This window comes from Labrus bergylta, chromosome 20 (assembly GCF_963930695.1).
Source record: "Labrus bergylta chromosome 20, fLabBer1.1, whole genome shotgun sequence".
Taxonomy (NCBI): Eukaryota; Metazoa; Chordata; class Actinopteri; order Labriformes; family Labridae; genus Labrus; species Labrus bergylta.
Genome location: NC_089214.1, coordinates 7,901,812 through 7,922,748, shown reverse-complemented (window position 1 = coordinate 7,922,748; position 20,937 = coordinate 7,901,812). Strand labels below are relative to the sequence as shown.

The window sequence follows — 20,937 nt, the reverse complement described above, 5'->3', positions numbered from 1 at the left end:
AATCTGCCTCAGCTGTTTATTAGCATGTTAACACTAAGCTAGTAGTGTGCTAACCTTATAAGTTAAGATAGTCCATCCATTATCTTTTCCACTTTTCGCCGGGAACCCTCGCATGCAGGAGAACATGCCACAGAGAGTCTCCTGTCCAACTGGGATTTGTACTAGAACAACAGCGCTAACCACTGCACCACCGTGCAGCCCAAGTTAAGATAGTGAACAAATGAAACAGTATGCCTGCCAAATATCAAAACTAAGATAAAGAAGAGGCCAAGTCAGGTCAGTTTTTTCCCATTTATTTAATAAGTATCTATTCACAATTCTGTAAGCATGAAAGAAGTTAATGAACAGCCCTCGTAGAATGCTCACAAAACAATAACCCAGTTGAGAAATGTCTTGCTTACTTGCATTGATAAAACATCTGAAGCTTGATCTTAAACATTCTCCAAAGAAGAACCTGATTGGTTGCAATAATCAAAATCTGTACACATTTCACAAATGAAATAATAATCTTATGGAAACTGTTATAGATTACACCTTCATGTCCCTAATTAATTTAGTTCAATGCCAGTGCTTGTATGGAAAAGTATTTGAATTGAAAGACAGTACAGGGTTTTATTGAAATTAAGTTCTCAGTGACGTGATCAAAAATAAAGTAGAAAACCAAGAAACAGTCACTAATCACTTGTGGATTTTACAGTCACTGCCTTTGTTCCCATGTTGTCTATGCTTGCTCATTCTGCTCTATATTTACCACGAGACCCTTTGTGTCTACAGGGGCTCGGATTGGATTGGTGAAGTATAATTTATTGTCGAAGGTGCTTTCTCCCAAGACAGGGGTGGGTATCCGTTTGCGGAAAAGAAAGGCACCAAGTCCAACTACGGCTATTACAACTAGTACGACAGCCACAGTGATGCCTGCAGACCCGTGTGAGGCTTCTTTCACGACATGAGCTAAGAGGCAAAAGAGAAAAATATTATTAGTTACATTACTCAGTTTTGTAGCATCATACTGATATATAACCCATGTTAAATAACTTACCAACAGATGGTGGCTTTTCTGTTGGGGGAATAACTGAAAGAAATTGATCAAAAGCTTAAAGTTAGAGGCTGATGAGTTAATTTAAAGGTGCATGACACAAATAGAAAAAAAACATACCTTTGGCCCTTTTGCAGATGCAAGATTTACTTCTGTAGCATCTGTTTGTATTCCACTGTCCACTTTCAGAAAGGATCTCCACACATGAGTCTGACTGCTGCTTTTCGTTCATCCAGTTTGTGTAGTCCACAACATTGTTATCGAACCACCTCCACTCACCTTGACCAAGGAAAAGGAAATGACAGTAGAGCTATAACGGGATGTTTATGGATCTTAAGTAAGCCTGAGACTTGTTTAATGCTGTGATTTAAAGGTCATATATATATATAATACTTCTTTTCAACCAGTTTGAATAAGTATCAGAGCTGGACTTTTCTCATAACTGTGGTGTTTGTAGAAAGACTAGGGACACATATACAGTGTTGTGGTAAAGTGTATTTTGCATAATATGTGACCTTTAAAATTAAATGTTTGAATTGTAACAACTCTCAACTTTTGTAAAGATGTTGTCAAGTACTGTGTGTAGTTAAGTGAGGCTGCAACTCTAACTACAGTAAGCTGAGCTCACCTTCATGAGTCTTGTAGAGGCCGATCCAGAAGGACTTGACACTGTCCTGTAGAAGGTTTAGGTTCTGCTGTATGAACAGAGCCTCTTGAGGGTCCTCAATACTTACCAGAGCAGCCTCTGATTAACAAAGCCACAATAAAGCACTGTGAGGATTTTATACAGACAAATTATATTTTAGTGGTGGAAATTCTTCATATATACCATTTTTCAGACATTCGACTGAGGCAGAGGGCCAATTGCCATCGTAATAGCTGAGGAAGGCGTAACAGTGGCCTCTGAAAGGTATCCAGGCTGTTCGTCCTTGTGGTTCTGGACATTTGCCGGGTAGTTGTGGGGGCTCAGTGGGTGCGATGTCTAAAAATGAGACAGGAGATGTCATTGATTATCAAGAGTTTTAATGTAGGTGTGATACTAGTAAAAAGCAAACAACTTGATGACAACCTAACTAATCACTGTATAGATAGCAGGAGAACTAATAGAAAGATTTTCTGACCTTGTGACCTCTTGCAAATCGAATAGTAAGTATTGGTACACGCTGAAGTCTTCCATTTTCCGTCCACATCCATATACACACAAGCATAGTTGTTTTTGGGCTCGTCTATGCCCCATCTGGTATATGACAGGAGCCAGTTATCAACCCACTTGAACCGCCCATTGGTCTGTGGAAAGAAAGTAAGCTGTCACGTTCATTCCTCAAAGTTCTTCATCCAAACTTTTAAAATCCTGTTTGAGTTGATGCTATGTATTAAGAGGTAAGCCCTTTACCACATTGTTGTTGAGGCCAATCCACACAGGCTCTTTGAGCTTGGAAATATGCAATGTGATGTATGCCTGAGTTATGGGGTTTAGGATACTGGCGAGATCTGCATCGTCTGCTTGGCACTGCCTCCTCGCCTCGTCCCATCTCATCTTCTGGGCCACCACTTTATATGAGTCATTGCCCAGTTTGTAGAAAGCCTTTGGTAACACAGTCGTGGCGGGGTCTGCAATCTGAGAATCTTTGTTGACAAAAAAACACCAGTTGTAACTGACATGGGTCACCAGGTAGAATTTACTCAATGCTTCAGGATGAGTTCTGTTAGTGTCACTCATGCTAATGTAGCCTTGCTGAAATTTAACTCACCAACATTTCGTTTACAGATGAAGCCGAATTTTGAGTAACACTCCTCGACTTTCCAATGCCCAGTTTCTCTGGAGGCACTGCCCACCATTATCACACAGTCAAACACCTTAAAACCAGAGAAGGCCGGCTGCATTAGTTCCATCAATCCAGATGATCCTTGTAAATCAACATAGATTCACTGATTTCTATCATTTCAACTCTTGGAGAAATTAATAGTGGATGATTGAAAGTATTCTAATAGAGAAGTAAATTGCTCGGATGACAAAAATAGCCGTGCTGCAACAATGATGTTTTATTTGCTTTTCTGTCAGTATTGGATAGTTTGGATTGCTCTTTTGATCATTAACAACTAATGTAACAAAGGGCTACAACAAGTCTCTCTGTAAAATGGGAGCTATAATAGTGCATCTGGTTGAGTTACATTTCCTTCTAAATCAGCCCCCTCCCTCCAAAATGCATGAATGCATATTAGAGGTGTCTCACTTGGCTTCCTGAAAAATGTTCCCCATGCAACGTCGCAGCTTGAAAGCAGCTACACCTGAGACAACTTTTTCAATCTTGACCACGCATTTTTTGTTCTATTCCTTTAAGGGCAATAGGGGATATAGAAGTTAAAGCTGAAATAACCTCATCCATTGAGTCATAACGTCCATTCGGCGTTCTCGTAGGATGCCCTTTTGCCCAGTTTGTGTATGAAATGCCTTTGCCGTCCGTCCACACAAAGTGCATCTCCCAGTTGACATCATTCATGCCGATCCACATATCTTCATTGTATCTCAGCATCTGTGTTGTTAGGAATGCTAGAGAACGAGAAAAATGAACTTCAACTTCACACAATCGTGGTTTGTAGACAGTGAAAGGTCAATGAATAGTACAAAAAAATAAAAAATACCAACAAAGGTAAGTGTCTTTTAAATATTAGCAACACTTGTAAAAAGTCACCTTGCTCGTTCTCATTTCGAACTGAAGCCAGATTTCCACCCTGGTTTAAGCAGTACGCCCGAGCATCCTGCCAGTTCTTCTTGTCATTTCCAACAACTATTTTGTAGCACTGTGTGAACCAAGATTAATTTGCAGCTTGTTTTAAATTCACTTTAAGGACAGTTTCAGCATTGTTATTAATATTCTGTGTTGTTCACAGTTACTTTACCTTCCCTCTGAAAGATATCCACTCTGGGGCACATCCTCCCTTTGGAGCCATGGTCGGGGCTACTGTTGTATTAATAAAACTACTGCTTCTTTTGCAAATAGAGGGCAGCTCCAAACCACAGTTAATATCATTCCAGTACCCTGCATTAGAGAGTCGTCAGAAAAATAAAACAGGTTATAAAAAGAAATTCATCACTAATTTGTTCCCCAATCATTTGAAGTGTGTCAGTGTTGGACTTACCCATTCCCTTGTAAATTGTCACACAGTTTTCATCATTATTAGCAAAGTTAGGCTCATTCTTTTCCCAGGCTGTGTATGTTACAGGTGTGCCATCCAGCCAGCTACAAATGGAAAAAAAGCATAGAATGAGAATCAGAATTAGAAGAAAACACTTGACAACATCTGTATGTGTGTACTCTGATGTGTTACCTTTATAGGTCACATATTATGTAAAATACACTTCTCCATGTTTCTCTGACACTAATATGTGTCCCTAGTCTGTCATCAAACCCTAGTTATTAGAAAGAACCACCCTCTCTGTCTTTTGCCTGCTTCACTTTTCAGAAAATGTGTGCTCAAACAGGCCGTTTGGAGATTTTCCCTTCATGACATCACAAAGGGCAGTAACCCCTCCCCCTCCCACAGCTAGGTGTTTGTTCTGCCCTCTGAGTCTGCCTTCTCACTGTAAACAATAGGACACGGAGCGAGAAAGCCCAAGACACCCAAGCCCTTCCAGAGAGGGGCGTGGTCAGACACAGGCCATTTACATTTAAAGGTACAGACACAGAAACAGCCTGTTCTGAGCAGGGCTGAAATAGAGGGGTTTATAGGCATGATCAAATACAGGGTCAGAGTGGATTTAGAACCAGAAACTTCACAGACATGTTTTGGGGAGCTTTGAGACTCATTTAAACTTGCTGAAAAGAAGTAGAATATGTGACCTTTAATAGACAGTAGACTATTATGGGAGGTCAATGAAAAGAAGGTAGTTTACAGAGAGTTGTGCCAAAACGATATGCTTTGATTTACCTAAATGACTTATCCAGGTTTACTGTCATGCCAATGTAGTACTGACCCCATGAACCTTTGATAATCTGTTGGAACATAAGTACAATAGTGACATAAAATTCAAATTAGGAATATGCCAACATCGATGCTTTGTTTTCGTTAAAAAGTACTCATAACATCTTGCCTTTTTCCAAAGGTACTTCCTCTCACTCTCCCCGGTGATAACTGCCAGTTCACCAAAGTTTTTTTTGCAGAAGGCTCTGGCAGTTTCCATATTCAGTTCTTCGTTGTTGATGAAGTACTGTGTGTCATTGTTTATGAGCCAGCCATCTTCAGTGGTGTTCCAAACTGTAAAGGGAGGTAAACCTGTCATCAGATGTCCCACAGATACACAGAAGAGCTATGATGATAATAAATAAATCTGAGCGGTTGAAAACATTTGGGTCGCAAATTTTCATGAACAAGTTGGTGTTGGGTCCTTCAGCTAGTCCAGTTGAAAACTACTGATCTAATCCATATTTGATTGAAAGTAGCACAAAGAAAAGAAAATGACAGACCAGCATTGCCAACCTTAGAGATAAGTGCTTACCTGTTTCAGCAACCGTCGGCTCAGGTTTGGGAGTCACACCTGAAAGTACAACAACCACAAAGAAAATGTGTCACACATTGGGCAAAGCTCTAATTTCACATCACAAAGCTACTTTGGACACTCGGCTTTATGGAACAGAAGCTCCATAATGAGACTGGTGGATGTTACCTTTTTTAATCTGGCATATCCAATTATTGTAGCCCTCACAAATGCGATCATTCCAGAAGCGTCCATAGTACATAAAGACCTCTGCACAGTGTTCATTGTCATTGTGGTTGTTTGGTTCCCCATAGGCCCAGTTCTCGTAGCTGGACTAGCTCACAGTTTGGGAATATGAAACATAATTAGTCCAGGGTTGAAAATGAACGTGAGTTAAGCTTTTATAAAAAACAATGTAGTAGTACATACAGCTGATCCATCACTCCAGACAAAACCTTCATTGGTACCAAGGCTGAAGCCAATCCAGGATGGGTCAGATAAATGAAACCTTCACAACAGTAGCAAGCACAAGCAGTAATTAAGGCATTAAGTAAAGTAATACTTAATGAGGTAAAAACAAACAAACAGTGAAGCCAACATACGGAGCGTTGTCCAGGTCTTTCTCGCTGTGTATGCTCATCAGGTTTCCTCCAATGGCCTTGCAGAAGTCTTCTGCCTCATGCCAAGTCTTCTTTAGGCTGTTTATCTTTTTGTAAAGCTTTTGATGGAAAAAAAACAGTGTGAGTACCTATTTAATGCTCCTAGAACTACATTGCTTTCACAGTTTATAACCTACACCTACTTTATAACACACGTTCCTGTCAGGAACAGGGGTCCACCCGGGCTCACAGCTCAGGGCTGGGGTGGTGGGTGGAACTGTTGTCACCAGTACACCTTCTGCTGGTTTCCTGCAGATATACTTCTCCTTGTTGTTGCAGCTGACAACATCCCATAAGCCAGCAAAAAGTCCAGTTGTCATAGCAACACATCCTTTATGTCTGTCTGTTTGTAAATAGACCAAAAGATGTGAGAAGAATATCCATAAACTGGTCAAACATGCTAAAGATTGGCAAGGAATTTGTTAAGGTCAATGAAGAGAAGAAAAGATCATCTAAAACAATAAATTACTCAACAGCCAATAATAGTAAATGCTTCAAGGGCATGGTGGTGCCGCCAACGAAATGCTACCTTACTCTGCAAAGAGCATTGTCGTTTATGTAAACAAAATAAAGACTATGTAAACTATTACATTACAAACAGCTGCACTCATGAAAGATATATAACTTGTAACATCAGCCTGTTTTAAAATGGCTTAAAAGCACTGAACCTGTACCTGGCATGCCAACGTTGAAATGAGTGAAAGACACTTTTCTTCTGGTGGTCCACTTGAACGTGTGTATATCCTCTGTGTTAGAAAGACCTATCCAAAAGTACTTCTCTGGTCTCAAACCCACCAAACTAACCAAGAAGGCATTCTCATATCTGCATGAGAAAGTAAACAGCAGAGAGATGAGAAATTCTTTCACAAAATAGTTTTTTAAGCAGTGTTCTTGGCAACATGGCATTTGATTTGATTTGGGTGAAATGGGGAAAAAAAGCTGCACATAAAATCCTACCTGTCAGGTATATCCACTAGGTAAGAGCCAGTCTCTGAGCATGCCTGCTTTGCCTCTTCAAAAGCTTTTGCCTTCAATCCAATGTTGTAACAAAAAGAGCCAAACCTGATCGAACCCTTAAAAAGAAAAACACACACTGTACATGAGACTCTGATAAAGGCGTTATTGTTTACAGACACTCAGTATTTGAAGTAAGTTACACCACTTACACGTTTGCATCCTGGGTTTACTTCCTCCTGGACACCCCCAGCTGGTTCAGTTGACGCCTTCATCTTACAGATGTAGCCATAAGTCTTCTCACACACATGGTCAGCCCACCTGCCAGCCTTTATAAGCCACAAACGAGAAGTTGAGAACAGCACATTGTGTGCAGCAAACATATTGTACACATTGCTTTTGCATTTGGATAGTTATTAGTGTTACCTTTCCTTTCATGAGAACACAGTCTTCGTGGTGGTTGGTGGCATGAGATGGCTCACCAGCCAGCCACTGAGTGAAGGTGACATGTGAGCGATCAGACCATTCAAACAGCAGCTGGTTCATCTGATCATTCAGGCCAATCCAGAGCTCGTCTGTGGGCACTGAGAGTTTTAAATGCAAAGGATAAACTATTAATTTGTGTCCAACAATAGGAAGCTATTGCATAAAGCATCACTTTAGCTTATTTTAGCTTATTGACTGGAAATGTTGGGAAGCAGCTAGCCTGGCTCTTTCCAAAGGTAATCAAATACACCAACCCACTTCTAATAATCTTAGTTATAAACACTGTATATCCCATAAGCTTCAGCCATACATAATGTTCTACAAGCTGAGCCCCTCATGGACTCCCCCAGCTGGTTACAATACGTACATACAGATGTACATTTTGGTAGTAGTTACTTAGCACATTCGAAGATGTTGTACTATTACTTAAAAATGAGTAACAGTTAAATCAGAGTGTTTAACCATAGTCATGACATATTTCTCACTTACAGTATCCTGATTGAGATATTATGAAGCTCTGCTCTTCTATATTGTGTATGCTCGCCAGGTCTCCTCCCTCTTTGTGACATGCAGCCAACGCGTCTTTCCACATCTTTTTACTTCTCTCCAGGTGGTAACAGTTTCCCGCATAGGGAACCCAGTGACTGGGACAGAAGCTTGGCTGGTGCTTGTCTGTGGATAAAACCAAAAGTCGGGAGAAAAAGTATGTTCTTAACTCGGAATAATACCCTTGCTAATGAAGCAGATGATTTGTAGAAACAAGTGTGTTTTACCTAGGACTGGAGGCAGACTTGTAGAGTTTCCTTTACGACAAATGTAACCAAGTTTCTTGGTGCACGCCATGCTCTCCCATTTTGAGGCTTTTCCAGCATTTAGTGTCGCACAGGAAAGCCCCGGCTCGGATGAGGGATGACCTATTGGGCACATTGCTCTTCTTATTTATTTTTAATTCAAGAATGCTTAATCATGAGAACATGTATACAATTAAAATAAAGTTTCTCTGATTGTGTATGTAATTGGTGGTAAAATTCAGATCATTCAATAAGTCTTAATGTTTTTAATCATCCATCCAGTCACCTAAAGAATGAGCAAAACATACACTAATGCTTTGCTCGTGTCATGGTATATATCTTGTCTTTACTGACCTGGGCCCCAGTTTAAATATCTGAATGGGTTTCCATTGCTCCACTGCCATCCGTTTTCAAAATCCAAGCTGTTCAGTCCAATCCACAGAGCAGTTCCCAAAGAACTTGTCAACCCTGTTTCAACCAATGCAGTTAAAGTCAATGAAAGCTTGATGACGTATATTATTGTGGGTAAGTGAGACACACGGCTGACATTGTACCTGAAATATACGACTGTTCGTGTAGTTCTACAATGCTGAGGAGGTCGGCTCCCTGCTGCTGGCAGCTCTTCCTGGCTTGATGCCAGGTCAACACAGACATTGGGTTCCTCTGATACTGAACCCCAGTGACTGGGTCAGTGTCCCAGCCTGAGGACTCTGCATATAGAGAAACAAGGTACAAAACATTTTTAAAAAGAAGCCCATTGAATTAATCTCATTTTCAGATCAAAAAGTGAAGAACAAAATCTTTTAGGATCAAATAAAAATCTGTATCTGGATAAAAGAGAGAGAGTGAGATCAGTGGTGTAGTTCAGGGTATACACAGGTTTACAGAGTATACCCACTTCTAAATCCCCTCTGATTCACACCATCGATTGATTGACAATATTCAGTAGTATGCTGCAACTTTTCTCCTGGGATGGTGAAGGGTTGAACTCTCCAACTCTGTCTCTAATTGGCTCGTATACGCTGACTAAATATGCAAGAGTAGTCTTCCATGTCACTGTTTATAACAGAGGCCGTTTATACTCTGCTGGACGGGAACATTTGAGGTTAAAATGAAGAGTCAACCCAATTCTTCAGGCACCTCAGAGTGAGACACTTTATTAATCCCAAAAGGGAAATTCAGACATCCAGTAGCAGCTTACAAGACACATGACATGAAACATCTGTCACATCTTACAACACTTGGCATCCTGTGTGATGCAGCTGCACATCTTGACTGTGGATGTAGTTCAAATTCAACATGAGGCTGAGCAAACTTTATTGGTGTTTTGTGATATTATTAAGTAGAGTGTGTCCCTATATAGGACTGTGTTAGGAAACTTACAGAACTAGGGTAAAGATTATTTAGCTTCCTTTTTGTCCCTTTCCTGCTCTAGATTTAGAGCTCTAGTTTTAGAGCAGGGTCAGGGGAAAGACAGACCTTTAAGAGGAGGGACACTAGGACAGTGCTGTGTTTACAGCTCAGGAGAGGAAGTGGTGGTGTTTCTCTGTTAGTGAAGAGATAATTCTGCATGGTGTGTTCATGCTGATAGTTATAAAGTAGATATGAAATGGTTGACACATATCCCGCACTTACCTTTGGTGGGACAGAAGCCCCATTTCTTCTCTTTATCGTAATCTGTCTCTGTAGCACACCACAGCAGTCCGTCTGAGCGGCCGTCCTTTGTGCATTCAGCATACCACTTATCCAAAAACTTAAATGGAAACTTGCACGGGCCTCCAAAGCTATTGCCCGCAATTGTGAAAACCTCTGAGGAGACACAGATAATTACATTTAAAATCACACTGTTGTGTAAACTATTGTATACCTTTAGATATTAGCCCAGGTGGAAAGTACCCAAAATTAAGTAGTGAGGGTAGTCCACTCACATTTGGCTAAATACCAATATACAAATGGATAGAGTTAAAACCATCAGATTCATCATTTCACTAATTTGCTGCCCAGCTGTCCGTAGTGTTGCATTTCCGGAAGCCTGAATGATTGTGTATTTGTTTGATTGAGCTCATTTACTGACAGGACTACTTTTACATTAATTGATTCATGGTCTGGACCAACAGACTCTTCTGGTATTCTGTGCAACCTTTTCTCAGCAGTCTTAAAAAATGAATATCTAATATCCACACCATTGTGAAAAAGGTATTGGGCCTGAAGCACTTATTCCTCAGTTTAGTGTTGTAGTCAAGACCACACAAACCAAGACCATGACATACCCGAAACCAGAAAGCTCCGAGACCAAGACATTTACGGATTGAGACCAAGCCAAAACCAAGGCAGGGCAAGACCAAGACAATACCAAAACCATAAATATCAGTGAAAAATCATCAGCTTGGGCATAGCTGGTGCATCACTCATTTAGACCGTAACACATTGGTTGCAGTGGTGGATGAAAGTAGCTTGTCAGTGGTGGTCAGTGGAGACCCAAGACAAAACCGACTAAAAATGCTTTCAAATCGGAGACGAGACTAAGACCTTCAAAAAATGGTCTAAAGACCGGTCTTTAGACCAAGACTGATTTTGAGTACTACCACACTGACTCAGTGTAAACACTGTCACACTTTGTGGTTCAAGGATATTCTCCAAATGCTGTAATATTTTAATGACTTCATTTCAACAGACCGTTATCTGATGGTTAACAAAAATAGCTCGGAAGAACTTGAATAGGAGGATTTAACTTAGCATCACTAAATGATCAGTTGTGGACCAACACCTTCTCAGTTGGTAACTGATGTGAATGTTAAAGAAGCCCTAAAAGGACATGCATCCATACTTTTTATTTTACTCCATTTATGTCGTTATCTCGAGATTTAAAAGAACAGTTTTTCCCGAGATTACTAGGTAATGTCAGTAATTTTCTTGAGCTCTTGAGAAATGATCTCATGATCATGAGAAATTTTATCTCAAGACAACATAAATATGTAGAGATCTTGAGAAAACAACCAGTATGACTTTGTTATCACTGAGAAATTGAGTTGTGTGGTTGCATGACAAGATTTGCATTGAAAACTCTTATTGCAAGGCTCCCTGAGAAAAAAAATCCACCCTTTCTGGTTAAGTTCAGCTCATTTCAGTAAAAGTGGTTTGGTCCCCACAACTCTTACCTTGAAATCCCTTTGAGCAAAGGTCACCTTGAGTGCCAAATATCCTCCAGCGGCTCCAGAGCCCCGAACCTTTGTAGATCATTACGCTCCTCTCGTTGCGGTTTCCCCAGTTCAGATGCAGGTCCTGGTCTTTAAGGCCAAAGAGGGTCTCATTCTTGCACTGCCAATGTTGAAGGATATTACTCTCATCACATTCATAGAGAGCCACCTTCACCCAGTCTTGAATCTCTGTAGCCCCCAGACAGAGCTTGAGAGACAAACTGAGGATGCGTGATTCAGAGGCCCAACGAAACTGCTGCTCTTTGGCTCGAGGATCACACATGGCCACTGTTACTGAGCTGGCACTCTCCACCCGTATGCACTTGTTGTGGTTCTCATTGAAGATCAGGAAGGAGCCACTGTCTAAAACCGAGGAGAAGAGAGAGTTTCAACAGACAATTTCTAGAGAATTAACAATCCAGTAACTCCAATAAGTTAATAAAAACAGAAAAAGAAGTGAGGGATACATACCTATGTCGGCAGTGATGCAGAGGACTTGCAGGAGACAGAGGAAAAAGGCAAAGTTTGAACAGGGTAACATTATCCTTAGTGTGTAGTTAGCACTCAACAGTGGATGAGGCTGTGGGAGAGTTTTTCAGAAGGGGTCTGGTGTGTGCTGAGGTGTGTTACATAGAGCAGTAGTGACATTGGTGCTCTTCTCTCCCCCCCCCCTTGGGTCACATTGATGGATATCCTGTCACATGGGTAACAGGCCATTTAGTCGAATGACAGCAATTTCCATGAGCTTCCATAGAATTCCTGGCAGAGTAGCACAGGAACTATAAAGAGAGCAATTTAATCTCATTTTAACACAAGAGTCACCAATAGAATCTGTAAACCTACCTGCCACTGTTTTTCAGGCTACTTTTACTAAATGCATGAAAGAAACTGAATGAGGATTTATTTTATTTGTTTATCCAAGTTGGGTTTGATATACTGCTTGTATCAAAGTTATTTTTTATTGTATTATAAATAGTACTTTAGTCTGAGCTAATTCTGTGCCATGATGATGAACCCAGAAAAAGCGGCATCAGATTAAGCAAGACTGGCTTCGGATGAGTTTCAGGCGTAAAACGATTCAGGAGAATCACATGTGATCAGGAATGTGTTAATTTTTACTGCGCCACAATAAATACAGATTAAATGCAGTGTGCAGCACTTTGCTGATGTGAAGGGTTTTTCTGGCATAGAAGCCCCCAGGAGGTCTGAGAGGCTTTGGGTTATGAGTGCAGAGATGGTACAAATCAGTAGAAAGAGAGGACAGGAGGAAATCCTGTTTCCTATTGGAGGAAGTGCATGTAGATCTGTCCAGTTTGGCCTCCTACTGCAAGGATAACCAACAACACTGCAAAGACAATGCTGAATTAAGAATAAGTACAAGTTCAATATATTCTAATTAAAATACTGTATTTTGACTGCTGACTTTGATGAATCTGATTACTGGGTATGAGAGCCATCAAGCTGTTGCTACTGGATTGGGCTGCTTCTCCAAGTTGGTATATCTTCAACCAGGAATGGGTCCTTTCTGACCCCTGTGCCATAGAGGCTGATGTTGCAGAGACTTGCAGAGAAATCCTGGGACTAATCCAGTTGTTACTGGGACCTGATTGACCCTGATTGGTTCAACTATTCAGCAGAGGCATCCAAACTGTAGGAGCAAGAGGTTCAGTTCCTGAAGAAGCAGAGACGATCTTTAGACGGTTTTGATGGACTGCCTGAAATGCTGCTCCTGCTGTATTTCATCAATCAATTATAAAGCACCAATTCATAACAGATGTTATCTGGAGACTCTTCACAAAAGAGCAGGCTACTCATTGTTATGTTACATTGTTATGCCGCTTGCATTGTACCATCTGCCTAAACTCTCGGAGCTGCTTGGACACTGTTTGTATTTGGTCATCAGATGGGACTGAATAAAACATGGAAGTAGTTTTAGTTGCATCACCCAATGGTTTCTGAAGAGATTTTATGAAGCCTAAAGATGGCAGTCCTCGTAGTGGAAACGCTATCCTATCAACCTTTGATCAATTTAGTAACAGACAAAGAGATCTTTGTCTAACCTAATGGGTACCACTGTTATCTATCATCACATCCATCATCATCTGATTACATTACACATTTTGACATCAACAGTGCTGCAAAAGAAAAGTTACCACCTTCTTCATCATCTTTGAAAGTAAGAGAACCTAATGTTTGAGAGGCTTTTGTATTGCATCAGATGTGCTGATGTGATGATTTTGTGTCTTCTAGCTGTCATTTTGCTTGTTGTCAGGAACATGTATGACTGCGGGAAGAAATGTGATGACACTGTTTTTGCAGAAAATGTTCAGGAAACCTTTTCCCCTGAGAGAGATCAGAGAGAAAAAGGGAAGAATTCCAGAGAAAGGGATTTGAAAGGAGATAAAAAAATAAAAAATACACTCAGCATGCACTTTCAGTTCCTTTCACTTTATTCTCCATACAGAGTAATTTACATTTGTGAAACTTAAAACATGTAACTGAATGTTTTTTGGTTATATGTTAAAATGTACAAATCACACTTTGAGAATATAACTTAGCAAAATGAAAAAAAAACCAATATCAACAACATGAAATTATGCTTTTAAACATTCACTGCACTTTTGGATGGCAGACGATAATCTGCCATGAAATTTCAGGTGATGGTACGTTTCTCAAACTGCCATATTTGGCCAAGATTAGGGGTTAAAAAAAGGTTTGTTCAAACATAAAGGCAAATAATGACAACATACAACAGCATTCGACACATAATGGTCTTCATGGGATAACATTGCTTAAGAGCTCCCTTTTGGCCTATGAAAGTAAAATTCATATCTTGGTTTGGTTACAAAAATGTATGGGGTGGCTTTGGCTCAGTTGTTAGAGTTGGTTGTCTCTCAACTGGAAGGTTGGAGGTTCAATCCCCAGCTTCTGCATATCCGATGTGTCCTCGGGCAAGACACTTAACCCTGAATTATTCCTGCTGCTTCATCGGTGAAGCATATTAGGGATAATTGGAAACCCCAATAATATTTGCGTCCTAGTTTAAAGTTAATCGAAAAAGGCTTTTTGGCATGGTAGATGTTTTTGAAGATATTCTCAAAAGGCTTCTTTGATTGGATGAACCATCTTTAAGAACCTCCGTCTAGTCCAGTTGCATTTCCATTTGAACGAAGAACAACCCCTAGCCAGTTTCAAATTAGATATTCAATAATGCACCAATGAAATGTAAGGTTTTGGCTTAGCTTTAATTTACAAAAAGCTTGTTCATAAACCTCACTAGAGTTTCTCTTGGTTCCACCGAATCGTACCTAATGCATGTTTCTGTTGTTGCACTGTCTTTACTGGAAGCTTTGGTCTCAGAAGAACATCCTCTCTGTGTTGAAGACCCTCAGCTTGGTCATGAAGTTGAAATAGACAAAAGCGAGGAAAACCAACAGGTTCTTCATAAGGTAAAGGAGCGGTGTGACAAAGCCAAAGAAGGCAATGAGGCCAACGCGCACGAAGAAGAAGGGTAAGTCCTGCACGGCCACTCCTAGTGAGGATAGCAGGGGGCTGTGGGGCATGACCACCACACGCAGACAAGACAGGTAGCTGAAGATATAGATTGGGAACACCCAGCCTGAGTAGTAGACCAGGGGATCTCCTGCCACTCTCACCATCTCCACTGTGTCCATCCAGAACATAAAGCTGTCCACAAAAACATCTGCTCGAGCATCACTGGCACATAGGAATCTCAGCGGACCTGTGTAGGTGTATGGAGATACACGGCATGCAGTGGTGCTTGCTGATCGTGAGCTCAATCCAGCGATGCTAAAAGGTCTCCCAGGATTACCAGGTATCCCTGGGACAGTCCCGTTGGTCTCTGGACGAGCGCCTCCTCCGTTTTGGTTTCGGTCATTGTGCTGGCTTGCTCCCTGGGATAAAGGAGTTGGCACAACCTGCTCAGGCACAGCTGGCCCTGGCCCTGGATTGATGGGTGTCACTGCTGTAACCTGCTCTACATGTGTGAGGACAGTGGAGGGGATTTCAGCGTCTCTCTCCATGCCATTAGCTGAGAAGAGAAAAGACGATTTTCAAAACAGCAGTCTGATCAAACAACGGCAAATTTAGAATCTAATTTGTTCCTGTTTTCATATGGTTTAGTCAAGAACTACAACATGCCTTGCCAAAATGTCACTAGACAGCTAGTGTTAAAAAAAACAGTTTTCCATCACATAAACAAGGATTCCCTGAAACCAGAGCAGCGCCTCCCCTTTAGAAGAAAACATTACTGAAGTTTTGCTCATTCAGCAGCGTGTTTCTAGAAGTGTCCAGGACATTTCCTGCGTATATCCTTCGTGGAACAAATACGTTGTACTTGCTAAGACAAAGCAAAAGAATCTGAAGTTCAAGTTTGGGTTTCTAAATTAGTTTGGTTTCGTCATTTCAAGAACTATTTACAGCATGTGTTGCCTCCAAGCTTCAATAATTCAAAGCTAGGGTTATTGTCCCTATAGACGTTGGCAGAGGAATGATGTGCTCACCCTGGCCGGTCAGTCTACAGTAACGTATCCTCTCCACAACATCAATACAGATGAGAGAGAAGAGGACTAGTGATACAGGGAGCTCCTTGAATGTGTCATTTTTCATGTTGTTGTTTATCTGAACCTAGGAAAAGAACCAGAAAAAAACATAATTCAACATCAGTATAATTTGTCCACTTCAAATCAGTAAAGAACCTGTCAGTTAACCGGTACAGAATTTCATGTCTTCACCAGGGATTTAAGTTTTATGACCTTCTCATGTACTGACGCTGCGGGTCGAATTACTTGCAGCTAAGGTATTTGCCTGAGTCAGGACTTCAAACCAACAGGACACAGAACAAAGCAGACAAGCTGGTCATCTAAGCAGAATTTACAGCTCTTATGTAAAAGACACTAGATAAGCAAGGGCCTAAAGGTCAAAGACTTGGGCTCTAGAAAGGGCCACATAAAACAGCTAATGGGTCCTGGGCTGCAGCCAGCGAGGAAGTGAAAATGCGCCTCATGGACAGATGATTCGACAAGGGCAGCTTTGACAGGAAGAGGTTCCAAGCTGCTTATCAGTAGCTCCTTATCCAAAAGGCTCCCCTGAGAACCAAAAGGTTCCTCACAAATCATCACCTTTACTGCACTCACAGATGGCTCACACTGAGATGCTACCAACTTCTATTGTTGTTTTGAATATTTATGGATTTGCTTTTGAAATTTCCTTTGATGAAAAACTCAAGCATTTAGAATACTACAATCCCAGTGAACTATCAGGACACGCTGTGAGACTGTGTCCTATTTGAGTTTTCTGACAGCTAGCGACCTAGCTTGACGCACCCCCCTGACACCTTGTGTCTATTTTCATTCCTGTCGCTTGTGTTGACATGGATGGTGAAAGGAAGGAGGGAGCTCTACAAGGTAATGGCAGTGTCGAACATTAAAACTATTCTTTAAAATTAGCTTTTCTCACAGAGCTTGTTGTTAGTGGAGATAGTGGTGCATTAATGATATCCACATCCTTGATTGAAAAGGACTTGTTTGAACAGGAGAGAAACACTTTATTCCCCTCATCGTGAGTCATTTATTGATTGATGCAAAGCAACACACTTCCGTTTGTCCATTTTCAATATAAAAGCACTAGATGTCATACTGTTTACAATGGGGACCTGGAATTCACAAAGGAAAGAAGTAAATATTTAACGGATGCGATGTGGACAGCGAGTGTCCGATGCGACATGTTATAACATGCTGTAAGGGGCTTTGGTACAAATATGGCACCATAGACGTCAAAGTTAATCATAGTAGACATTATTTGGTGTACTTAAACAAGAAGTAAACAATCCACAACATGCTGTACCTCAGAGCTGGCGATGAGAAAGGCAAAGCAGGGTAATGTGGACAGGATCACATAAACGAGGGCCACAGGCCTCCTGATAGAAAGACAAAGGAAGGGAAAGACAAAAAGTAAGGAAGGAAGACAACAGCAGTTGCAGGACTTGCTAACTCAGGACATTCACCAGCCAAGTGCAGTTCAAACCAGATAGAGGCCTGCTTAGACTCAACTAGCTGGTCAGGTGTCAGGTCAGTGCAGCACTGGGACCTCCAATGCTGACAACACAGTGGCAGACCTTCAGTCCTGGCTCAGGAGGCCCCTGACGTCAGGACAAAGGCAGAGGAAACTCACCACTTCTTCCTCCCAATAAGGAACTTTTTCTTCATGAAGACCATGTACTTCAAGGGCACCCAGACCAGCAGAGCAGTGGAGGTGACATACGCAATGGAGGAGGCCACGATTAACCAGTAGGCTGTGCTTCCATCGCCAGGCGGCTGTACCGAGGTTTTGACCTTGGCTACGATGACGGCAAACCTCTGCATGACGACGAAGAGTGGTACACACAGGCCTGCAAACTGCAACACCTCGCACAGGGCGAACTTCAGCGTCCTCCCCGTTCCCATGCTGAGAGCAGCTGAAAAAAAGAAAAAGAAGGGAGGGAGACAGGGGCTGTTGTCGCAGTGAGGCGACCCCTGTCCCTCTGAGGGCTGGTCAGGCCTCAGACCAGTGCATTGTCTGCCTCCACTAGCATTTTCCACACACCACAGCCCTGCTCTCTGGTCACCCAACTGCTTACACTGCACTAGGCATTGTATACCTTGGTGTGACGGTGATGTGTTACTCTCTGCACAGGATACAAACACAGGCTGTCTTAGTCTGCATCTTGAAGGAAATATGTACTGCAGGCATCTCATTGGGCTGATTTAGCCTCAAACCATACTTGAATCAATGCATCTAAAGTATGTGTAGCTCTGCATTAGTTATGCCCTGTACTTGAGCTTTTTTCAAAATCAGCAAACAAACGCGGCCTTGATTACACCCAAAGGAAAAGTAACATCCAAGCTCTTGTAGGTGTTCACATGATGCCACAGAAAGCATTGTCATGTCACATTTATACTGCCATCTAGTGGCAAAATGTGATACCAATAAAATATCTTAAACTGCATGGTCATGTAACACAGGAATACTAGGATCATACTCTAACCCAGTTGTGCAACAACTCTCACCTGAATCAGAATGGAACAAATTTGTCAATTTAATCTTTTGTTATCTAGGACTTACCTCCCCATTTTTGATTTTATGCTGGTTATAAGCAACATTAGGTATAGGTACAAACTAATCCAGATGTGAACCTTTCAATATGTCCAATGACTCGGAATAATCATGGCATTAACAGGACTGCAGATTACAGTCTATACTACTAGGTGTCTGATCAGATTTAAGATGTACTTACTGACGTTGTTTCCTCCTCTCTAGATCCTTGCTTGTGTCATACTTACTCTCTGATGTTAGTCCCTTTTGGATAAAAGTCTCTGCTATTGTAATTTCCAAGATATAAACCAACTGATTGCCAAAATCCCATCAGTTCTCTCTTTACGGAACAGTACAGATTTGACCGTGTCATTTCCCTTTTTTTCCAGGAACCTTCAATGACTACGACTATTTCTTTTGTCTTCCTAAACGAGAGAGACATCTATACTCCAGACATTAAATACAGTATATTTCTGTCTAGACTCTTGGTGATATTGACTGTTAGGATATAAGACATAGGACTTTATTGTATAAGGACAGAGTTGATTCCTGTCTTGTGATTTTTAGAAGACTCACACACAAAGTGGATGGTAAACCATGTTATAATGTAGCCACCCTAAACCTGGCTGCCTACATCATAACTGTCCTACTTTAGGTTACTTGGGTGACATATCAAGTCCACTGAAAGCGCTGCATTTCATTTATTTATTGTCATCGCATTTTTGGACTAGAACATCTTTCAGACGCATCAGAAACACAAATAAAAACAGGCTATGCTGTCAAAGAAATAGCCGTCTTAAGATTCATCATAAATAAACTGATGATCCGTCCAGAAAAGGCAGATTTTAAAATTCAGTTAAACATAAAAAATACAATAAAAACAGCTATTCAGAAACTGTTTGAGTCTTCCCGTCACTACTCGACTTCAGATTGACAAATCCACTCTTAAGTTACTGTTTATAACTGAATATTAGCTTTAAAATGGATTTAAGCTTTAGTAGCTTACCACACTCGATCACAGTAGAGTGCTACTCCATGTCCCGGGACAAAGACTCGTTCCCTCTCCATCCCACAGAATCAGAGCGACTGAAGGGCAAGGGGGGGTTGTTTCGTTGAGTAGGAGTGTCTGCTCCACCTGACTCACTGACCCTTTACCTGTCATCTAATTTTTTGTCCTGAACATGTTTGGGTTTGCTTGAATTTCCGCTGGTCAGAAGACTAGAAAAAAACTATACAGGCTCAAGTCCTTTTATCATTTACCATTTGAAAGATACTCTACAAAGATGCTTCCTTAGATACTGCACAAAAATAGCATATTAGCTTGTAAGCCAGTTACAGAACCAATCGCATCCATTATCTATACTGCTTTTTCCGTTCGGGGTCACTGGAGCTGATCCCAGCTGTCATTGGGGAGAGGCAAGACGCAGGGTACACACTGGACTGGTTGCGAATCAATCACAGAGACAGACAACCGTCACACCTACAGGAAATTTAGAGTCACCAGTTAACCTAACGAGCATGTTTTAGGACAGTGGGAGGAAGTTGGAGTACACGGAGAGAACCCACGTATGCACGGGGAGAACATGCAAACTCCACATAGAGAGGCTCCTGTCCGACAGGGAATTGAACCATGAACTGTGAGGCCTCAGTGATAACCACTGCACCACTGTAAAATCTGAATGAGTCCAAAGATTGGGCCTTGCGGATGTCTGATGGGAGGCTGTTCCAGAGGGTGCGGACTGTGACACTAAAGGCCTTGTTGTCTCCACAGGTGCGGATCCTGGTGTGTTATGGACAGCAGGCCAGTTTAATAAATAAAAGCAAAACCATTCAAAGTGGAAACAAAGCAAAGGGTTTAGGGCAACATTTTTTATTATTATTTATGAATCTTCACTGCTTATATGAAAGCTTTGTGTACAAAAGGGTTAATGCAAAGAGGTAGGGGGGTTCTGTTATTCCTTGATGTGCTGTAGAACTGGGTTCAGTATCCTGGCTGCTATACTAAAGTAAAAACACAATGTATGACACATTGCCTAAAGGCTTTAAAATGTAAAGCCTATGGCAAACACTCAAATCTAAGCTTGAAGGAAGAATATCTGGTCAGCTCTTGTAACAATCCTAATAAATAATAATTTGTAGAAATAAAAGAAGATAAACTGTTGAATCTACGGAGTTCCTGAAGTCCCAAAACGTTGAAAAAAACAATCTTGTGCGGTAATAACCTAATTTGTGCTTACAAGATCAA

At 41.2% G+C, this 20,937-nt stretch overlaps 2 protein-coding genes across 3 annotated transcripts; both read right to left on the bottom strand.

Annotated features, from left to right (window-relative positions):
• Positions 1 to 277: 277 nt before the first annotated feature.
• mrc1a (mannose receptor, C type 1a) lies at positions 278 to 12,224 on the bottom strand. The gene is made up of 30 exons (XM_020647515.3): positions 12,072 to 12,224; positions 11,562 to 11,963; positions 10,039 to 10,212; positions 8,958 to 9,113; positions 8,758 to 8,871; positions 8,386 to 8,526; positions 8,102 to 8,284; positions 7,553 to 7,710; positions 7,339 to 7,455; positions 7,130 to 7,245; positions 6,847 to 6,995; positions 6,316 to 6,515; positions 6,116 to 6,231; positions 5,943 to 6,021; positions 5,703 to 5,847; positions 5,535 to 5,573; positions 5,130 to 5,293; positions 4,967 to 5,031; positions 4,178 to 4,278; positions 3,938 to 4,077; positions 3,730 to 3,838; positions 3,415 to 3,587; positions 2,788 to 2,893; positions 2,430 to 2,662; positions 2,158 to 2,323; positions 1,866 to 2,018; positions 1,665 to 1,781; positions 1,157 to 1,315; positions 1,040 to 1,072; positions 278 to 951 (listed from the first exon to the last, which is right to left on the bottom strand). The coding sequence occupies exons 1-30, from the start codon at positions 12,139 to 12,141 to the stop codon at positions 722 to 724; spliced, it is 4,308 nt and encodes a 1,435-aa protein (XP_020503171.1). The 5' UTR covers positions 12,142 to 12,224; the 3' UTR covers positions 278 to 721.
• Positions 12,225 to 14,038: 1,814 nt separating this feature from the next.
• Positions 14,039 to 19,751, bottom strand: LOC109994278 (transmembrane protein 236). Of its 2 annotated transcripts, XM_020647552.2 has the most exons (5): positions 19,699 to 19,751; positions 17,793 to 18,075; positions 17,466 to 17,538; positions 16,124 to 16,247; positions 14,039 to 15,651 (listed from the first exon to the last, which is right to left on the bottom strand). In XM_020647552.2, the coding sequence occupies exons 2-5, from the start codon at positions 18,062 to 18,064 to the stop codon at positions 14,957 to 14,959; spliced, it is 1,164 nt and encodes a 387-aa protein (XP_020503208.1). In that variant the 5' UTR covers positions 18,065 to 18,075; positions 19,699 to 19,751; the 3' UTR covers positions 14,039 to 14,956. The 2 variants fall into 2 exon arrangements, with proteins under 2 accessions (XP_020503208.1, XP_020503207.1); XM_020647551.3 differs by having other exon boundaries at positions 17,793 to 19,747.
• Positions 19,752 to 20,937: the final 1,186 nt, after the last annotated feature.